The 19,062-nt window shown below is 43.7% G+C and overlaps 2 protein-coding genes across 2 annotated transcripts in view; both read left to right on the top strand.

Annotated features, from left to right (window-relative positions):
* The window catches only part of ITGA1 (integrin subunit alpha 1), a 118,073-nt gene that overhangs the window by 11,864 nt on the left and 87,147 nt on the right, over positions 1 to 19,062 (top strand). The window lies entirely within an intron of this gene.
* On the top strand, positions 5,280 to 13,094 carry PELO (pelota mRNA surveillance and ribosome rescue factor). The gene is made up of 2 exons (XM_070743360.1): positions 5,280 to 6,401; positions 12,388 to 13,094. Exons 1-2 carry the CDS (start codon positions 5,676 to 5,678, stop codon positions 12,817 to 12,819), a joined length of 1,158 nt encoding a protein of 385 aa, XP_070599461.1. The 5' UTR covers positions 5,280 to 5,675; the 3' UTR covers positions 12,820 to 13,094.

Genomic DNA, 19,062 nt, shown 5'->3' with positions numbered 1-19,062 from the left:
TAAATTGGAAATTGCTATATAACAATGATTTTGATATCTTTTGTAATTAATTCTTTGCAAACCATTCTTTTTACATCTTTTTGTTTAACTGCGGTGGTTGAGAAAACCATAATTTGCATAAAATGATTTCCAGACTGTTTTCTCAACAGATTTCAACAAACTTATTAAAAGAAAATAAATGTGGAGTTATATAATCTAGATCATTGATATTTTACTTAAGAAAACTCGCTCTTTTCTCTTCGCTTAGACAAGTGTGCTTAAAAATTTAGATGAATTTAAATTCAGTGGTCTTTGCCAAATGAATGTTCGTAAGACAACCAATTTAAATAATATATGAATGATATTTTGCATTAAGATTCACAAAAATTTATCAAATGCAATTAACAATAACCCCAAAATCTGAGGATGGAAGATGTGATGTGCATATAATGATTTTTTATTACACCACCAGGGGAGATGAGAATATCTGAAATTTCAAAAACTTGTTTTATAGAATCGGTGATAAACGCTCAGTTCATAGAAAGCAATCTCTGAAGGTTGTTACCAGTACCCAGTCTAGCCTCCAGAATTCCTTTTATGTTTCTGAGCCTTTTTTTTTCTTATTCTTTTACTTACCCAAATAATCATTGGATTACTGTTATTCATTAATTCTATATTCTCAGAAGGCTTTTAAAATATATGTAGGGCTCAGAAACCTTCTAATGTTGGTACCATATGCTTATTTTAGAGTCCAATATTTGAAAAGACACCATAAAAACATATATATGTGTAGTAAAAATATTAACATAAATGCTTAGTTGTGACAAAAAAGGGACCCATCTGAAAATGCACAGCACATAAAGAGATCACGCCAGAGCTCAAGAATATTTGGTAACAGCTAATTCTCTGGAGCAGCAGTCACCAACTGGTGGTCCATGGCCATTGGTGGTCCTCAGAAAAAATATTTGCATTTTTTTTTATATGGCACTAAATACTGTTTACTTTTAAAAAAATCATATTAGTGGTCCACAGGATTTTAAAGTATGAATTTAGTAGTCTCTGAGGTCTGAAAGGTTGGTGACCTCTGCTCTGGAGGCATAATTCTGGCACAGGCATAATTTGGTACCATGCACAGCAAGACTAATCTTAACACTGCTTCCTCAAAGTATTATACAATAGAAGTTCTGGCTGCTTTTCTCTTTTCCTCTTTGTACAAACTTAGATCACACCTTTCCTCTGTATCCATAACTTCCTGAACAATTAAATTACTCCGCAAAAGAATAAAAAGGCTTGCAGCTTTCTAACAAAAAACGTAAGCACTTTCTTCCTGTAATGCAATCTGATTTCAGGGGTTGCATGCCTGTTCTTGGAACTTTTCAACTTCCTGCTTCTTGAGGCGAAGTGGGAATTCAGATATATTTCTTGTTCCTGACTGTTCTGAAGCAATCCAACAGAAACACAGAAAGACGAAGCAATCGATGAAAAGTCTGAGTTCCCAATGATAGCAAAAGAAAATCTAAAAACCAATATTATTATGTATCATTTGAATGAGGCTTTTGATAAAGTCACAGAAATAATGCCCAGTACATTTCCAACAATATATACAGTGTTTTTAAGTTTCCAATAAACACTGGCATTGTAAATCATCTCTGGAACAGAACTATGTAAAGAAGCAAGGTCAACAAGCGAGATACAGTACATAACTTGCAGAATCATAATCCAACACATTCCCGTTGCTACACAATGCCCATGTAAGGATTTCCAGAGTGAAGGCTTGTAGAAAAAGCACTAAACACGTTGGTAGCAACTGTCCAAATAAGAACAGCATCTCAGATGATGTACTGCCCATACATAAAGCTGCTAATACTTCTTTTTCAAATGTTAGATAAATATTAAAATTGTAACAACAGAACACTTCAAATAGATCTTTGACCAGATGCTGTTTGGAATAAGGCATGTACAGTGATACCTATACTTACAAACTTAATTCATTCTGTCACTAGGTTCCTAAGTAGAAAAGTTTGTAAGAAGAAGCAATTTTCCCCCTAGGAATCAATATAAAACCAAATAATGCATGTCATTGGGGAAACCACAGGGAGGGTGGAGGCCGTTTCCTTCCAGGAGATTCCTAGAGGGGCCCTATGGAGGCTTCTCCTTGCTTTTCCCAGCCCTGTTTCCTCCCAGGAGATTCCTAGAGTGGCTCCATGAAGGCTTCTCCCCACCTTTTCTGGCCCTGTTTTCTCCCAGGAGATTCCTAGAGAGATCCCACAGAGGCTTTTCCGGTTAATTTCGGAGGCTCGGGTTTGTAAATGGAAAATGGTTCTTAAGAAGAGGCAAAAAAATCTTGAACATCTGGTTCTTATCCAGAAAAGTTCTTAAGTAGAGGTGTTCTTAGGTAAAGGTACCACTGTACTGTGGTAAAACACTCCAAAAGTAGAGAATGCTATAAGATTTTTCTGACATCATGTTTCCATCATCCCTTTATACAACGACCAATAAAAACTGAACCCAAAAATTTGAATAGTACTGCTTACTAGATTGATAAATTTACACCAGATTCAAAGGTTTTCAACAGGTTCATTCACCTTAACAAAGTAACACGGAAGAAGTGCAAACAATATTTCTATATACTTAATATATTTTTTTCATATATTTCTATACTCAATTATCATGCTTGTCTTAGAGATTACCTCATTTTGTATTACTGGAAAAATATATAGTACATTGCGTTGGCATGGACACTATTAATTATAGGTTTTAATTTTGGCTCTTACTCTGTTACATAAAGAGGAAGGGCAATGAATCATCATTAATTTCTTCTGGAAGTCAGAAATCATAACCAACAGGACCACATAAAAGCAATTTACGGTATGTAGTAATTGGAAATTCAATGCATTCCATTATTCAAATGGCATACAGGCTTCCCCCTTAAAGCTTGCTCAAATTAAAAAGTTGTGGATCTGTTTCCTCTGTTTTCTTCCTGTGCGTACATAATGAATAATAACGTTGAATAGCAGTGAGCCATTCAAAGAAAATCCTCCCTTACTTTCCAAGTCTAGTTTCCAGTTTAAAACAACTAACGCATAAAATATGTACCACCCTTATGCTGTGGTAGAGAAGATGACTCTCAATTTCCATCAGAGCATAGCGGGAAACTAAATGAGTTATAAGACTGACACGATGTCTGATTATTTTGAAATAATTTGAAATACACTCCTTCCAATGACTACCTACCAACTTCCATTTGGACGTTAGGCCGTACTGTACCCTGATCAATAAGGAAGTATGCTTTATTAATAAACCAAGTTCCATAAGCATTCCATGCTATATGATCGTTTAATCCCACACCTATCCAGGATTTCTCACTGAATCCCATCCCCAACATATATATCGCCCCTCAAAGCACTCAAGTCGGGTTAATGAAAATGGGTGGGGTTATGGGAAAAGACTGAGAGGCTTAGAACATTGAAATAATTATGTTGCCTTTTAAGATTGTTTTTATTGTACCGAGCCTCTCCCTGGGTTGGCAGTTGCTCTTCTTTAAAAATGCAACAAAAATGAAGCTCGGTCCATAAAACTGAGGGTTAAGGGTGTGCAAAAGTGCACCAGTATGCCTTCCGTCCCCTGTCCTAATTTTTCTCTCTTACTAGTATCATGTATACAAACATTATTATATCTTTGTATACTACCAATTCATAGTTAACAAATAAATAAATAAACTCTCTGAAAACTTGGGCCAGCTCACAGATCACACCAACCTGGTTAAATACCCTCTTAAAAGAAGGCTGTTACTGTATGAGCCAAAGCAAGCCCTGGAAAATGAGGGCATTTAAAACTGGTTTCAAATTAAAAACCGATTCATTTGCTTATATTACATACCCAAAATCTCTTTTTGGTTTCAAAACTAAATGTATGTAGTTTATAATCCAAACGTATGATCTAAATATAGTTCACAAAATCATTTACCCCCATGCCGTATCGGTCAATGAATACTTCAGCTTCAACCGCAACAACACACGCATACAAAATAGAAACTCAGACTGCAGAAAACACAACTTCAGCACGAGTGTGATCAATGCTGGGAATTACCCAACTTTGGTTTGTTCCCCAACCCCCAAAACTTTAACTTTAGACTGTCTACAGTCAACCTCACACCATTCTTAAGAGGTCTGTAAGAGGTATGCATAAGAGCACCATCGTGCCTACTGCCCTACTGTCCTTTTTTCACCATTATTTTTTACTTATGTTACACTTATACAAACTACTATCCTATACATGTTTGACAGACAGACAGACAGACAGACAGACAATCAACGTCATATACCAGTGATGGCGAACCTTTTTTCATTGGGTGCCGAAATAGTGTGCACGCATGCTATCACACATGTATGAGTGCCCACATACATAATTCAATGCCTGGAGAGGTGAAAACAGTTTACCCAACCCCTGGAGGCCCTCTGGAGGCTGGAAACAGCTTGTTTCCCAACTTCTGGTGGGCCCAGTAGGCTCGTGTTTCACTCTCCCCAGGTTCCAAAGGCTTTGCCCCCATTCTCCCCCACAGAGGATCTCTGGAAGCCAAAAATACCCTCCCAGAGCCTCTGTGCAAGCCAAAAATCAGCTGGCCGACACACACATGCATGTTGGAGCTGAGCTATGGCAACGGCTTGCGTGCCAGCAGATATGGCTCCACGTGACACCTGTGCCACAGGTTCGCCATCACTGCCATATACAAACCTTGGCAAAACAGTGGCTGGGTAAGTGGAAAAGATTTTTAAAAAATCTTCATAATACACAATTTTATTCATAACTGATGCCCTGTCCTACTGTCCAAATTTACCTATACCTACTTTGCTTTTATTTGTGTTTATTCCATACCTATTATCTTGTAGACGTTTTGACAAATAATTAAATAAAATGTATTTATCAATGGAACAGCTTGCCTCCAGAAGCTGTGAATACCCCAGCACTGGGAGTTTTTAAGCAGATGCCTGAAGTTATGCAGGGCTTCTTGCATAAGCAGGGGGTTGGACCAGAAGACCTCCAAGGTCCCATCCAACTTGTTGTTTTCCTTCTCCTCCTCATTATTATTGTTGTTGTTGTTATTGTTGTTGATATTATTAATAATAACCCAAAGGCGCTTGCAGACAGGCGCAAGAGGCATGAGGCTCACACCACGACGCACCCTTTTTAAACGTGGCTTAGACGGGAAGCCATCGACGACTATGCCTCCCGCTGCCAATCCGAGGCCCCAGCTTCGCTCTCTTTCACTGTGTGTGCCTAACGGAACCCGGCTTAATCGCGTCAGCGGGAAGGGAAGCCCTTCCCTTCCGCAGCGAAGTCCCGCCGGCAAGCCAACCAACCAGCTTCTGCCTCGTATCTCGCCACTCCCCTTCCCAGGACTCTTGTCATCTTTCTATACGCTCCGCCCGGGGCCTGGTGCTCCTCCCGCTGCGGGTTGGCGCTTCCCCTTTCCCCTCAGCCATGGCGCCTCTCTCCACGCCAGCCATTCAATGAGGGGCTGAGAGGAGCAGCCGCAAGCGGGCCGTAAGCCAGGCGCCTCCGTGGCTTGGTTGAGCCTCCGGCGTCGGCCGCATCGCCCGCCCTGGGGCGGTCGTTGGAGTCGGTCGGCTGAGAAGAGAGGAGGAGAGCGGCGGCCTTTTTGGGGGGTGATCCCGGGTTGTTTTCCCGCCGCCACGATGAAGCTGCTGCGGAAAGACATCGAGAAAGACAACGCCGGGCAGGTGACGCTGATGCCCGAGGACTCGGAGGACATCTGGCACGCCTACAACCTGGTGCAGGTGGGCGACAGCCTGCGGGCCTCCACCATCCGGAAGGTGCAGACGGAGTCGTCCACGGGCAGCGTGGGCAGCAACCGCATCCGCACCACGCTCACCATTTGCGTGGAGACCATCGACTTCGACTCGCAGGCCTGCCAGCTCCGCGTCAAAGGCACCAACATCCAGGAGAACGAGTACGTCAAGATGGGCGCCTACCACACCATCGAGCTGGAGCCCAACCGGCAGTTCACGCTGGCCAAGAAGCAGTGGGACAGCGTGGTGTTGGAGCGGATCGAGCAGGCCTGCGACCCGGCCTGGAGCGCCGACCTGGCCGCCGTGGTGATGCAGGAAGGCTTGGCCCACATCTGCCTCGTCACCCCGAGCATGACGCTGACCCGGGCCAAGATCGAGGTCAACATCCCGCGGAAACGACGCGGCAACTGCTCCCAGCACGACCGGGCCCTGGAGAGGTTCTACGAGCAAGTCATGCAGGCCATTCAGCGGCACCTGAACTTCGAAGTGGTCAAGTGCGTCCTCGTGGCCAGCCCGGGTTTCGTCAGGGAGCAGTTCTGCGACTACATGTTCCAGCAGGCTGTCAAGACGGACAACAAGTTGTTGCTGGAGAATCGCTCCAAATTCTTACAGGTAATTTAGAAGTTAAGGGGCTTCAGTACCATCAGTTTAAGTGATTTTTCTGTCTGCAAGTGGAGTTGTGTTGTATATACTACTCAATAAATAAATAAATAAAGGGAATACTGAACCAACAGAATATAACTCCAAGTAAATCAAACTTCTGTGAAATCAAACTGTCCACTTAGGAAGCAACACTGATTGACAGCCAATTTCATATGTTGTCAGCGCATTCAACTTTGTACAGAACAAAGTATTCAATGAGAAGATTTCATTCATTCAGACCAAGGATGTGTTCTTTGAGTGTTCCCTTTATTTTTTTGAGCAGTGTAGAAATGGGAGATGTAGAAATAACTAACCATGTATTTTTAAAAAAAAAAACTTTAATTTTAATGACACATAAAATACTAAATTTGGATCATCTAAATCTGCCTATAATTTGTCTATGAACTGGGACGGGGGGGGGGGGAGAGAAACAGTGGTTCTCAACCTTTCTAATGCCACAACCCCATAATACAGTTCCTCATGTTGTGGTGACCCCCAACCATAAGTCTAGCAACAATTCTCCCAACAGAGCTTTAAGCTGATTGGCAGAAAGGTCAGCGAGACACCCCTACTGTAAACGCTTGATTGTAAAAAGATTGATTGATTGATTGATTGATTGATTGTATGTTCCAATGCGCCAGAATAAAAGCTTTAGTTCCTTACACCATGATAAATTTGTCTTTTCCCATGGTTTTAGGTGACCCCTATGAAAGGGTTGTTCGACCCCAAAGGGATCCTAACCCCCAGGTTGAGAAGGCAGATTGCCTTCTGCCGCACGAATCCCAGCGACTGAATAGGTCCCACAGAGTCGGCCTGCTCCTGGTCCCGTCGACGAAACAGTGTTGTCTGGCGGGACCCAAGGGAAGAGCCTTATCTGTGGCAGCCCCGACCCTCTGGAATCAACTCCCCCCCGGAGATCAGGATTGCCCCACTCTCCTTGCCTTTTGCAAATTCCTTAAAACCCACCTTTGCCGTCAGGCATGGGGAAATTGATTCCCCTGGGCCATTCCATTTTATGTATGGTTTGTCTGGGATGTATGGCTGTTTTTTATATTAAGTGTTTTAACTGTTTTTTTTAAAATCATTGGATTTGTACTGTATTTTGCTGTTGTGAGCCGTTCCGAATCTCCGGAGAGGGACGGCACACAAATCTAATAAATCTAATCTAATCTAATCTGAATTTTGATCACATGACCATGGGGATGCTGCAATAGTTGTAAGTGTGAAAAATGGTCATAAGTCATTTCTTCAGTTCTGTCGTAAGTTTGAGCAGTCACGAAATGTACTGTTATAAGTCCAGAACTACCTGTACATTCAATCTTAGCTCCTTTATAGATGTCCATTCCTATTCCTATTGAGACTTTTTCTCAAGATGTTTAATAAGAGCATGATTCATTGTTCTACCAGTTTATTATAAAGCAAATAAAAACTGGTTTGAGATTAATATAGTTCATGAAGGAATATGGAAAGGGCACCTATTAAGTTCAACAAGACATATTTCCCAGTATACTGAATTTTTCGGAATATAAGATGTAACGGAAATAGCAAAGAATTGGAAAAATATACATTATGTCAGTATATTAATGCCATAAAGTTTTCTGAAATATAATCACACTAACTCCTCCCAAAATAGATCTTCTCCAAACATGGTTAAGCCAGGATTTAACTCAGCTGCCTTATTTTAATACTAAACAGGACACTGTTACATTTCACACTATATTTGTACAGACACAGTTAAAATTGATGTGGCTTCCTGGAAGTATACATTATTTTCTGCTATTTAAAAGAAGATACAATATCACTGGGCCTCTTCAGATCAAGCATTTATTTTAAAAAGTTTCTTCATTTTGTTAAGTTGTCTAGAACAATAATAAAGCAGTCTTTAAAAAAATAAGTCTAATCATTTGAACATTCTACAGACATTAATAGTTGATTTACCACTTTACAGTGATCCCCCGCTCGTTGCGAGGGTTCCGTTCCAGGAGCCCCCGCAACGAGCGGGTTTTCGCGAAGTAGCGATGCGGAAGTAAAAACACCGTCTGCGCATGTGCAGATGGTGTTTTTACTCCCACAGCGCTAGCGAGGAGCCGAAGATTGGGGGCGGCGCGGCTGTTTGCCGCCGGCATGGAGGGCTTCCTAGCAGCCCCCCAAACCCGGGTTGGGGGTCCGGGGGGTGCTGTCTCTCGGCGCTTTCGAGCCGAGTCCGGGAGCGAACTCGCTCACGGACTCGGCTCGAAAGCGCCGAGAGAGAGCGTGGACAGGCCCGTTCCTTGGCGCTGTCTCTCGCCGCCTTCGAGCCGAGTCCGGGAGCGAACTCGCTCACGGACTCGGCTCGAAAGCGCCGAGAGAGAGCGTGGACAGGCCCGTTCCTTGGCGCTGTCTCTCGCCGCCTTCGAGCCGAGTCCGGGAGCGAACTCGCTCACGGACTCGGCTCGAAAGCGCCGAGAGAGAGCGTGGACAGGCCCGTTCCTTGGCGCTGTCTCTCGCCGCCTTCGAGCCGAGTCCGGGAGCGAACTCGCTCACGGACTCGGCTCGAAAGCGCCGAGAGAGAGCGTGGACAGGCCCGTTCCTTGGCGCTGTCTCTCGCCGCCTTCGAGCCGAGTCCGGGAGCGAACTCGCTCACGGACTCGGCTCGAAAGCGCCGAGAGAGAGCGTGGACAGGCCCGTTCCTTGGCGCTGTCTCTCGCCGCCTTCGAGCCGAGTCCGGGAGCGAACTCGCTCACGGACTCGGCTCGAAAGCGCCGAGAGAGAGCGTGGACAGGCCCGTTCCTTGGCGCTGTCTCTCGCCGCATTCGAGCCGAGTCCGGGAGCGAACTCGCTCACGGACTCGGCTCGAAAGCGCCGAGAGAGAGCGTGGACAGGCCCGTTCCTTGGCGCTGTCTCTCGCCGCCTTCGAGCCGAGTCCGGGAGCGAACTCGCTCACGGACTCGGCTCGAAAGCGCCGAGAGAGAGCGTGGACAGGCCCGTTCCTTGGCGCTGTCTCTCGGCGCTTTCGAGCCGAGTCCGGGAGCGAACTCGGTCACGGACTCGGCTCGAAAGCGCCGAGAGAGAGCGTGGACAGGCCCGTTCCTTGGCGCTGTCTCTCGCCGCCTTCGAGCCGAGTCTGGGAGCGAACTCGCTCACGGACTCGGCTCGAAAGCGCCGAGAGACAGCGTGGACAGGCCCGTTCCTTGGCGCTGTCTCTCGGCGCTTTCGAGCCGAGTCCGGGAGCGAACTCGCTCACGGACTCGGCTCGAAAGCGCCGAGAGAGAGCGTGGACAGGCCCGTTCCTTGGCGCTGTCTCTCGCCGCCTTCGAGCCGAGTCCGGGAGCGAACTCGCTCACGGACTCGGCTCGAAAGCGCCGAGAGAGAGCGTGGACATCGCCCGTATCTAGAAGAAGTTGCCACCCGAGCGCTCTTGCCCGGCGGGAGGCGAAGCATATGGGTGGGGGGGCTGTCAGGACACCCTCCCACCCCAGCACTTTGCATCCCGCCGGCAAAGAGCAATAAGGCAGCAGCTTCTGCCGGACACGGGCAATGGGCGGGACAGAGAAGCGGGAAGAATCAGGAGGTTCCTTTGGCGGCTGGAGGCTGCCTGGCACCCGCTGCAGCCAAAACAACAAAGCCAGGCAGCCCCCAGCTGCCAAAGGAGCCTCCTGATTCTCCCCGCTTCTCTGTCCCGCCCATTGCCCATGTCCGGCAGAAGCTGCCTCCCGTGCCGATGTTCCCCGCCAAGCCCAGTTCGGCTTCCCTGGCTGCTTGGCCGGAGGGGGGGGGCTCGGCCAAAAGGGGCTGGAGACGCAGCGATTTGCCTCCCGCCCCTCGCCCCTGTGCCACCGGCACGTCATCTTCCCTCCCAGACAAAAAGGCCGGCCTTTGGGGATGAAGGGGTGTGTTCAGCTCTGCGTCTCCAGCTCCTTTCGGCCGAGCCCCCCCCCCCCGGCCAAGCAGCCAGGGAATCCGAGCCAGGCTTGGCAGGGAACATCGGCACGGGAGGCAGGAGACGATCGGGCGACCGGAGCAGCAGCCAGGGAAGCCGAGCCGCGTATGGCGGTGACGGCGGCCGTCTCCTGCCTCCCGCGCCGATGTTCCCCGCCACGCCCGGCTCGGCTTTCCTGGCTGCTTGGCCGGGAGCTGGATGCTGGTGGTGGCGGAGGAAGGCGAATGCGGCTTGGAAGCTGGGAGGGGGGCAGAATATGGGAGGAGAGAGGCTTGCAATAGAGGGTGGAGGAAGCGGCCATGGGAGGGCGAGCTGCCTCAGGGAGGAGGATCGGGCGGGACCAGGTGGGGGCTGGAATTTCTCCGCCAGGGCGAAGGGCGGGCGAGCGGGTGCTGGGGAGGGCTTCTCGCCCTCCCGACAGCAAGAGGGGGGAGCGAACGGCGTGGGCAGGCGAAGGGCGGGCGAGCGGCAGCGAGGAGTTTGCGTGGGCGGTGGGGAAACTCCTCGCTGACGCCAGCAAGAGGGGGAAGACCCAGGGAAGCCGCTGCCATCTACGCATGCGTGCCCGGCACGCATGCGTAGATGGTATTTTTGACTTCCGGGTTGAAAAATAGCGAAGTACCCTGTTCGCAATGGTTGGGGACGCAATAAACGGGGGATCACTGTACATCCAGTTTCAGCAACTGACTAAAACAAGAAAATAAAATTCTGCCTTCTTGCAGCTTTAGTTTCACTTTCATTTTAGCACATGGGCCTGCCTGTATCTTCAATCAGCTGAGGGTCGGGAAATGGCTAATCAGTTGCTTGGCTTAACAGGCTCTGCGCTGTTTGCTGCAAGGAGGTAAATTGCTAGGAGGCAGAGGCTCAAAGGTGGGGGTGGCTGGAGTTACATTTGGTATATAAGACGCACCCAAGTTTTCACCCTCTTTTGGGGGGTAAAAAGGTACGCCATACTACAATACTCTAAGCTAACGAAATCTGAACAGAGCATTCTATTCTTGTAGTTTTTAGCAATTGAATGTACAGGTAGTTTTTGATGTACAGCTATTGACTTAATGACTGTTTGAAGTTACAACGGCAATAAAAAAACTGACTTATAACCATTTTTCACACGTAGGACCAGTACAACATCCCAATGATCGGGTAATCAAAATTAGCATGCTTGACAACTGGCATGTATTTATGATGGTTGAAATGTCTTGTTGGCATGTGATCACTTTTTGCAACCTTCTGATAACCAACATCAATGGGGAAACTAGATTCAGCTAGATTAACCACCATGTTATTAACTTAGCAAGTCCAGTGTGTCCAAGTCAACTGTAACAAGAAAGATCATAAAATGGGGCAAAACCCATTTAACAACTGTGTTACTTAGCAATGGAAATTTTGGTCTCAGTTGTGGTTATAAGCGGAGGGCTACCTGGATTGTCTTTTTAAATGATCTGAGGGAGCTGGAGTTTCAGAACATTTCCCCCCAGATAAGATATAAGAATGTTTTCCATATATTTTAAAAACCTTTACGAGTAAGTCTTTCGATTTATAACCATAATTGGCACCAAAATTTCCATTGCTAAGAAACATGGCCTTTAAGTGATTCATGAACAGTTTTATGACTTTTGCCACAGTTGCTAAGCAAATCATTGCAATTGTTAAGCGAATCAGGTGGTTGTTAAATGAATCTGATCCCCCCCCCCCAATTGACTTTGCTTGTTGGAAGCTGGCTGGGAAAGTTGCAGATGATGGTCATGTGACCCAAATGCTATAACCATTGTAAATACATGCCAGTTCACAAACACCCAAATTTGGTCATTTGCCCAACAGGGATCCTGTAATAGTTGTAATTACGAGGACTGGTAGTAAGTCATTTTTTTCAGTGCCGTTGTAACTGGGAACAATTACTAAATAATTGGTTACAAGTCAACTTATTCCTGTACTTGTTCTTGTTGTTCCTGTATCTGTTCCTGGGAATACAGTTTCCAAAAGAACCTGATCGTTATAGAAGATAATATATGTTTTCTATTATTTTTCATATTCTAGGTGCATTCATCATCTGGACATAAATACGCTCTGAAAGAAGCTCTTTGTGACCCAGCTGTGACTAGTCGACTTGCTGATACCAAAGCAGCTGGCGAAGTCAAAGCTTTAGATGATTTCTACAAAATGCTGCAACATGAGCCTGATCGGGCCTTTTATGGTCTCAAACATGTGGAAAAAGCTAATGAAGCTATGGCTATTGATACTCTGTTAATCAGCGACGAACTATTTAGACATCAGGATGTGGCTACTCGTAGTCGATATGTCCGGCTCGTAGATAGTGTGCGTGATAATATGGGCACAGTTCGCATCTTCTCTAGCCTTCATGTATCTGGGGAACAACTTGGACAACTGACAGGTGTAGCTGCTATTCTGCGTTTTCCTGTTGCAGAACTTTCTGACCAGGAAGATGAATCTAGTTCTGAAGAAGATTGATGATGGAGAATAATTTCACCCTTATTGTATAATGAAACTGCTTCCTTTATAATATTTGTCCACGATAGGAAATACCAAACAAAAATAGAAAAGAATATTTTTTTAAACAACTGGCCAAGTTGCCATTTTGTGAACTTGATATTTATGCATTTTGTGTTGCTGTGGTGATAGTGCTAATAGATTTCCCCTATCAAAACTGGGGTGACCTAACTAATTGGCAAACAATTCTGGTACTTTGTGGAACATGCAAAAATAATAAATTTATCAGGCAAGAAGAATAATGTGTTTATTTGTGTATTTTTAGAGGGAAACAGTCCTTTTGCCCTCAAAGACTATGTTGAAAGGAGAAAATATGTAGTTAACAGGAATAGTCAGAAAGCATATGGCACGTTTAAATCTGTCATAATTATTACTCTGGAAGTTACTAACTTATACAGTGGTACTCCTACTTAAGAACTTAATTTGTTCTGTGACCAGCTTCTTAAGTAGAAAAGATTGTAACTAGAAGCAATTTTTCCCATAGTAAAAGCAAATAATGCATACAAACCCATTAGGAAAAAAATAAAAGCTTGGAATTTGAGTGGGAGGAGGAGGAGGAAGAAGAGGTGGAGGACAGTCGCTGCCCAGAGCAAAGGGAACGTTTCTTTTCTCTGGGCGCTGGCAGAGATTTATTCCCTCTCCAATCGCCCTGAGAAAGAAAAATGCTTTGTTTGCTCTGGACTGCCAAAGCCTCCTTAAGCACCACCCAAAGACTCCTCTGGCAGCCCAGAAAAGCCCGAGATGGTCGGGATTAAAGGAGGAATGGCAGGAAACTGGCTAGGCCTTCATGCCACTCTCAAATTTCCTGGGAAATTTTTTCCGGGCTCGGGTTCTTAAGTAGAAAATGATTCTTGAGAAGAGGCAAAAAAATCTTGAACACCCAGTTCTTATCTAGAAAAGTTCTTAAGCAGAGGCTTTCTTAGGTAGAGGTATCAGATGTTTCCATTTTAGCAATTGACTATTCAAACATTTTCTTTTATTATAAATGAAATTTTAAATCCGTGGTTTTAAATAAATCTTCATTGGCAAAACAAGTGGGCTAAAAGATCACATAAGATCTAATATTACTAAGAAAGTAATATAACTTTCAGTAATATGAAAGTAAATATTTTTAAGAGTTGAGAGGAGATTCCATTGCAATGGAAACATTTGTTAACTGCTTTGGCAAACCTAACCAACCTAACATGTAACCCAAACACTATGCCTGATTATTTGTACTTATCCTTACACAATCCCACAATGAGGGATTGCAGCTATGAGGGATTTACATATTCAAATGCAGAACTGCTGTGGATTAATTAGTTTATAAGAGATAGTATATTTTGTAGCTGATAAAATAAAACTAGGGAAATGGAATTCTCAGTCTTTGGGATCTAGAATCAGTCAGAAGTAGAACTTTTCTCTAATGTGCCTTTCTCCTCCACACACCCATACACTGTTATCAACAGGGCAAAACCCATCCAGGTGCAGTTCCTAAGTAACCTTGATTATGCTTAGATAGTTTATAGAAAGAAAAGCATAGATTACCATATTTTTCAGAGTATAAGCCGCTCTGGATTATGAAACACAGCTAGCTATTTTGGGGAAGGAAAACAAGAAGAAGAAATCTACCTTCCAGCATCCATTTGGTATTCATATGACCCGTTAACTATGGCCCGTTCACTGCCACCCATTTGTCGCTGCCCGTTCACCGCCATCAGTCCATTGCCACGGCTTGTTCGGCACGGCTGATTCTCAGCCTGCTTAGGGTGGCCCATTGGCCTCCGCTATGGCTCATTTGGCGGTGTCCCTTTGCCATCACGGTCCATTCGCCACTGCTGCCACAACCTATTCTAGAACAGCGAATAGAATAGAATAAAATTCTTTATTGGGCAAGTGTTATTGGACACACCAGGAATTTGTCTTGGTGCATATGCTCTCAGTGTACATAAAAGAAAATATACATTTGTCAAGAATCATGAGGTATAACACAATGGTCACGGGTCAAATAAGCAATGAGGAAACAATATTAATAAAAATATTAAGATACAAGCAACAAGTTATAGCCCTAAGTGGCAGGAAATGGGTGATAGGAATGATGAGGAAAAACTAGTAGTAATAGTAGTGCAGACTTAGTAAATAGTTTGATGATGGTGTTAAGGGAGTTATTTGTTTAGCAGCATAATGGCGTTTGGGGGAAGATTGTTCTTGTGTCTAGTTGTCTTGGTGTACAGTGCTCTGTAGCAACGTTTTGAGGATAGGAGTTGAAACAGTTTATGTCCAGGAAATCAGTAAATACAGTGGTACCTCGGTTCTCAAACGCCTCGGTTTTCATACATTTCGGATTTCAAACAAAATTTTCTGCAAAAATTTGCTTCGGTATCCAAACAAAAATTCGGATACTGAACAGAAAATTTTGTTTACTATCCGAAATGTAAGATCTGAGGGGACGAGGTCAGAGGGAATGGGAGTCGGAATCCCGACACACCCCTCCTGGCCGCCCTCTTAACAGCCTCCCAGTCTCTACCTTGTAACTGCTCCAAGCTGCAGGAAGGGTAGGGCTGGCTGCAATACCGGCAGCTTCGGGGGGCTCCTTTCCTCAGCGGTTCAGTTTGGTACCTCCAGGCAGCTGCACCAACTTTTTCCTTCCCAGCAGCGGCGGCTACGGCGGCTTCCCTACGAGGAGGAGCAGCGTCAGGAACGTCATGTGATGAAGGTAAGCCGCCGGAGCCGTCGCTGCCGGGAAGGAAAAAGTTGGTGCAGCTGCCTGGAGGTACCGAACTGAACCGCTGAGGAAAGGAGCCCCCCAAAACTGCCGGTATTGCAGCCAGCCCTACCCTTCCTGCAGCTTGGAGCAGTTACAAGGTAGAGACTGGGAGGCTGTTAAGAGGGCGGCCAGGAGGGGCGTGTCGGGATTCCGACTCCCATTCCCTCTCACCCCGTCCCCTCAGATCCTTATCCCATAGGAAATAGAGGAAATACTGTAGATTTAATTGGTTCCCAGCAAGTCAATGGGCTGGGAACCAATTAAATCCATTTCCATTATTTCCTATGGGATAAATTAATTCGGTTCTCAACCAAATCGGTTCTCAACCACACTTCTGGAACGGATTGTGGTCGAGAACCGAGGTACCACTGTATTTTCACATCTTTTTAACTCGTGCAAAATACAGGTCCTCAATGGAAGGCAGGTTGGCAGCAATTGTTTTTTCTGTAATTCTGATTATCCTCTGAAGTCTGTGTTGGTCTTGGGTGACAAAACCGATTGGCCCACACCAACCCCTCTCCACAATATTCACTGTATAAGACTTACCAAAATTGTCATCTACCTTTTTTTGGAATGGAGTGTATTTATACCCCGAAAAATATGGTAATTGTACACTTTCCCAAAAGTTTTTTTAAAAAAATCTGCTTATTTATACCAGTACTTTATTCATGGTTTTTCCCAAATGTTAAATGTGTGCCTCAATCACCAAAAGATTATCCATTTCTGTTGTAGATTTAAGTGCTCATTTATACTTTCTAAGAATTAAAATGGAGACGCCTTACTCTGTGTAGTGGTTCAGGTTTTCCTGGAATTTCTTGGGAATAGAAGATTTAGTGAGAAGAATAAAAACTGCTGGGGAGGGAAGGAAGGAACAAATGTAGGTGAAAAGCTTGAGTGTCTGTGAAAATTTCCCTGTATCCTCTTGTTTGATAGGGACTGCCTACTTGGTGAATTTAATCTTCTGTAATGAGTAATGTATCCTAAGATAGAATACAGAAAATAATACAAGGGCAGACTAGATGGACCATGAGGTCTTTTTCTGCCGTCAAACTTCTATGTTTCTATGTAATGCTGTGATGCTCTTTTTTTCCCATCCTTGGCCAGTTATTTCTTTCCATGGTCTCATCATCCAGATTTGCCATTACAGTATTCTCTTTTCATCCTTTCCGAGGGCAGCTACCGATCCCATTTCCTGGTTATCTTTTTTTCTTTCTGTTCATTTCTGTGAAAAAGTGAGGAAATTAAAATCCCTGATTTTGGAGGAATTTGTTTTATTATGCTATTAATTCAATTAATAGGCATGTATTCTTGTCCTCATCCCATCTTTTAAAGAACATACGGATTCTTCAAGGTATCTATACAGAAATGCATATATAAATGTATCATCAATGCACATTTATTGGACAGGGGAAAGAAATACTCAGAATTGGTTTCAACTGGAATTGGAAAGGACAGACATTGGGATTATGCAGAAATTTTGTCATCTGTATGTTTCTGTGCATGTACACATACACACATTCACAAGATACAATTTGTGGGGAGAGAGGATAGTATTTTAAATTTACAGTTGTCTGCCTTATGGATAAATATAGTAAATAGGTGTTGGAAATTCATTACATGTAAGAAATTGAAAGGCAAATCCTCTTTCAACAGATGGAAAGAGTAAACACACACATACACAAACATATAGAGGGAAGTAGGGAGAAAAAGAAGGCTTATCCTCACTTTGCTATACAGTGGTACCTCTACCTAAGAACGCTTCTACTTACAAACTTTTCTAGATAAGAACCGGGTGTTCAAGATTTTTTTGCCTCTTCAAGAACCATTTTCTACTTAGAAACCCAAGCCTATGAAACTAACTGAAAAAGGCCTCCATGGGGCCTCTAGGAATCTTCTGGGAAGAAACAGGGCCGGAAAAGGTGGGGAGAAGCCTTCGTGGGGCATCTCTTGGGAGGAAACGACCTCCATCCCAATCGCACGCATTATTTGCTTTTACATTTATTCCTATGGGGAAATTGCTTCTTCTTACTAACTTTTATACTTAAGAATCTGGCCATGGAATGAATTAAGTTCGTAAGTAGATGTACCACTGTATTATCTGGAGTTAGATCAACCCCCAGTTAAAACAAGACATAGTTAGGGTATGTCATAGCAACATGATCAAATTCTAGTCTACCATGTTGCATTGCCTTGGGTTGTATACAAGTTCCATGTTTATACACTAGAAATTTTCCCCAGATTTCCTATCTTTATCTCCTTAGAAAGATAAATTTGACTTATTTGTTCATTTAAATGCGGTCTGAATAAATTATTGTTAATATATGTTACTGTCAGGAGAGCAATCATACATGCTAGGTTATAACAGTCTATTCTTACATCTAAAGAAGCACTGACTGCATGAATTAAGCCTTTTGCTAAATATGTAATTGTGTTTTACTTGTTGCCTACATTTAATAGATAGAACTTTATTTTTAATGTATTTATCGTTTAGGAGTACTAATTGAAAATGTCAGTTTCTCCTTCGGCAAAGGATAAAGATGTAGATAGAAAAGCTAGAAGAGAAGTTAAACAAAAGTTCTTTTATAGTTTATCAGAATAAATAGGCATGTTTGAATTCATCACTGATAAATAGAAAGCTTTGTGTGAGGTTTTTTCAGAAATACTGATTTTTAGCCAAGTGTGAAATTAATAGCAATATACATTTCTGAAGTGGCCTTTAAATAGTCCAGATTAAAGTCAGCTAATAGGGCATGGGGAAAATTCCACATTGATTGCCAACTAGCATATTTTTCAGATGGCAGAGCATTCTAAACACACTAGCTTTTTAATACTGAAATAGCCTGAGCAGCAAAAATCTGGACATAAGTTAGAAGCATTTGATAGAAGGTCATTGAAAACAATATTTTTAAAAAATCTAACTTTTACTGGAAAAGCGGCAAACTATGGCTGATATTCAAATAACTGGTTCAAAGAGGGGAAGGGGAAAATATTATTTACTATATATGAATATCAGTGCAAAAAAGGTGGTCTTTATGAATTCTATTCATAAAATGTGCACTACCTCTACAAGTTTCTTTCTATATGTATTTATTTGAACAATTCACTTAATCTGGCAAATATTTTAACTGCTCAATCCCAGCTATCCGTACAGTATTAAGCATTAAAACTTACATAATTCCTGTACTCTATTTCTTGATTGTCTTAGGTCTGTGTTTTTCAAACTTGTAACTTTTGAACTTCAACTCCCAGAATTTCCCAGCCACATACTGGGGTCCCTAACATCTTAAAATTACCAAGCTGAGGTCCATGCATCTTAAAAGTCGCCAAGTTTGAAAAACACTGCCTTAGATAAAGAACATGGAAGTATGCTTGGATCCAATGCAGATCACAAAATGTTGCAGTATTGAATGTTTGTTTGGGTTTCGTCCAACCCATGACATCTACTTTCTTTGTTTAAT

The sequence above is a fragment of the Erythrolamprus reginae genome, chromosome 2 (genome assembly GCF_031021105.1).
Source record: "Erythrolamprus reginae isolate rEryReg1 chromosome 2, rEryReg1.hap1, whole genome shotgun sequence".
NCBI lineage: Eukaryota > Metazoa > Chordata > Lepidosauria > Squamata > Dipsadidae > Erythrolamprus > Erythrolamprus reginae.
The sequence above is the reverse complement of the archived record's forward strand: the minus strand, read 5'-3'. Positions and strand labels throughout refer to the sequence as shown.

What these genes read in the sequence shown, in the direction of transcription:
- PELO (XM_070743360.1), top strand. Translation starts at nt 5,676, where the DNA reads ATGAAGCTGCTGCGGAAAGACATCGAGAAAGACAACGCCGGGCAGGTG. An exon ending in ATCGCTCCAAATTCTTACAG is followed by an intron (nt 6,402 to 12,387) that starts GTAATTTAGAAG and finishes TTCATATTCTAG; the next exon opens with GTGCATTCATCATCTGGACA.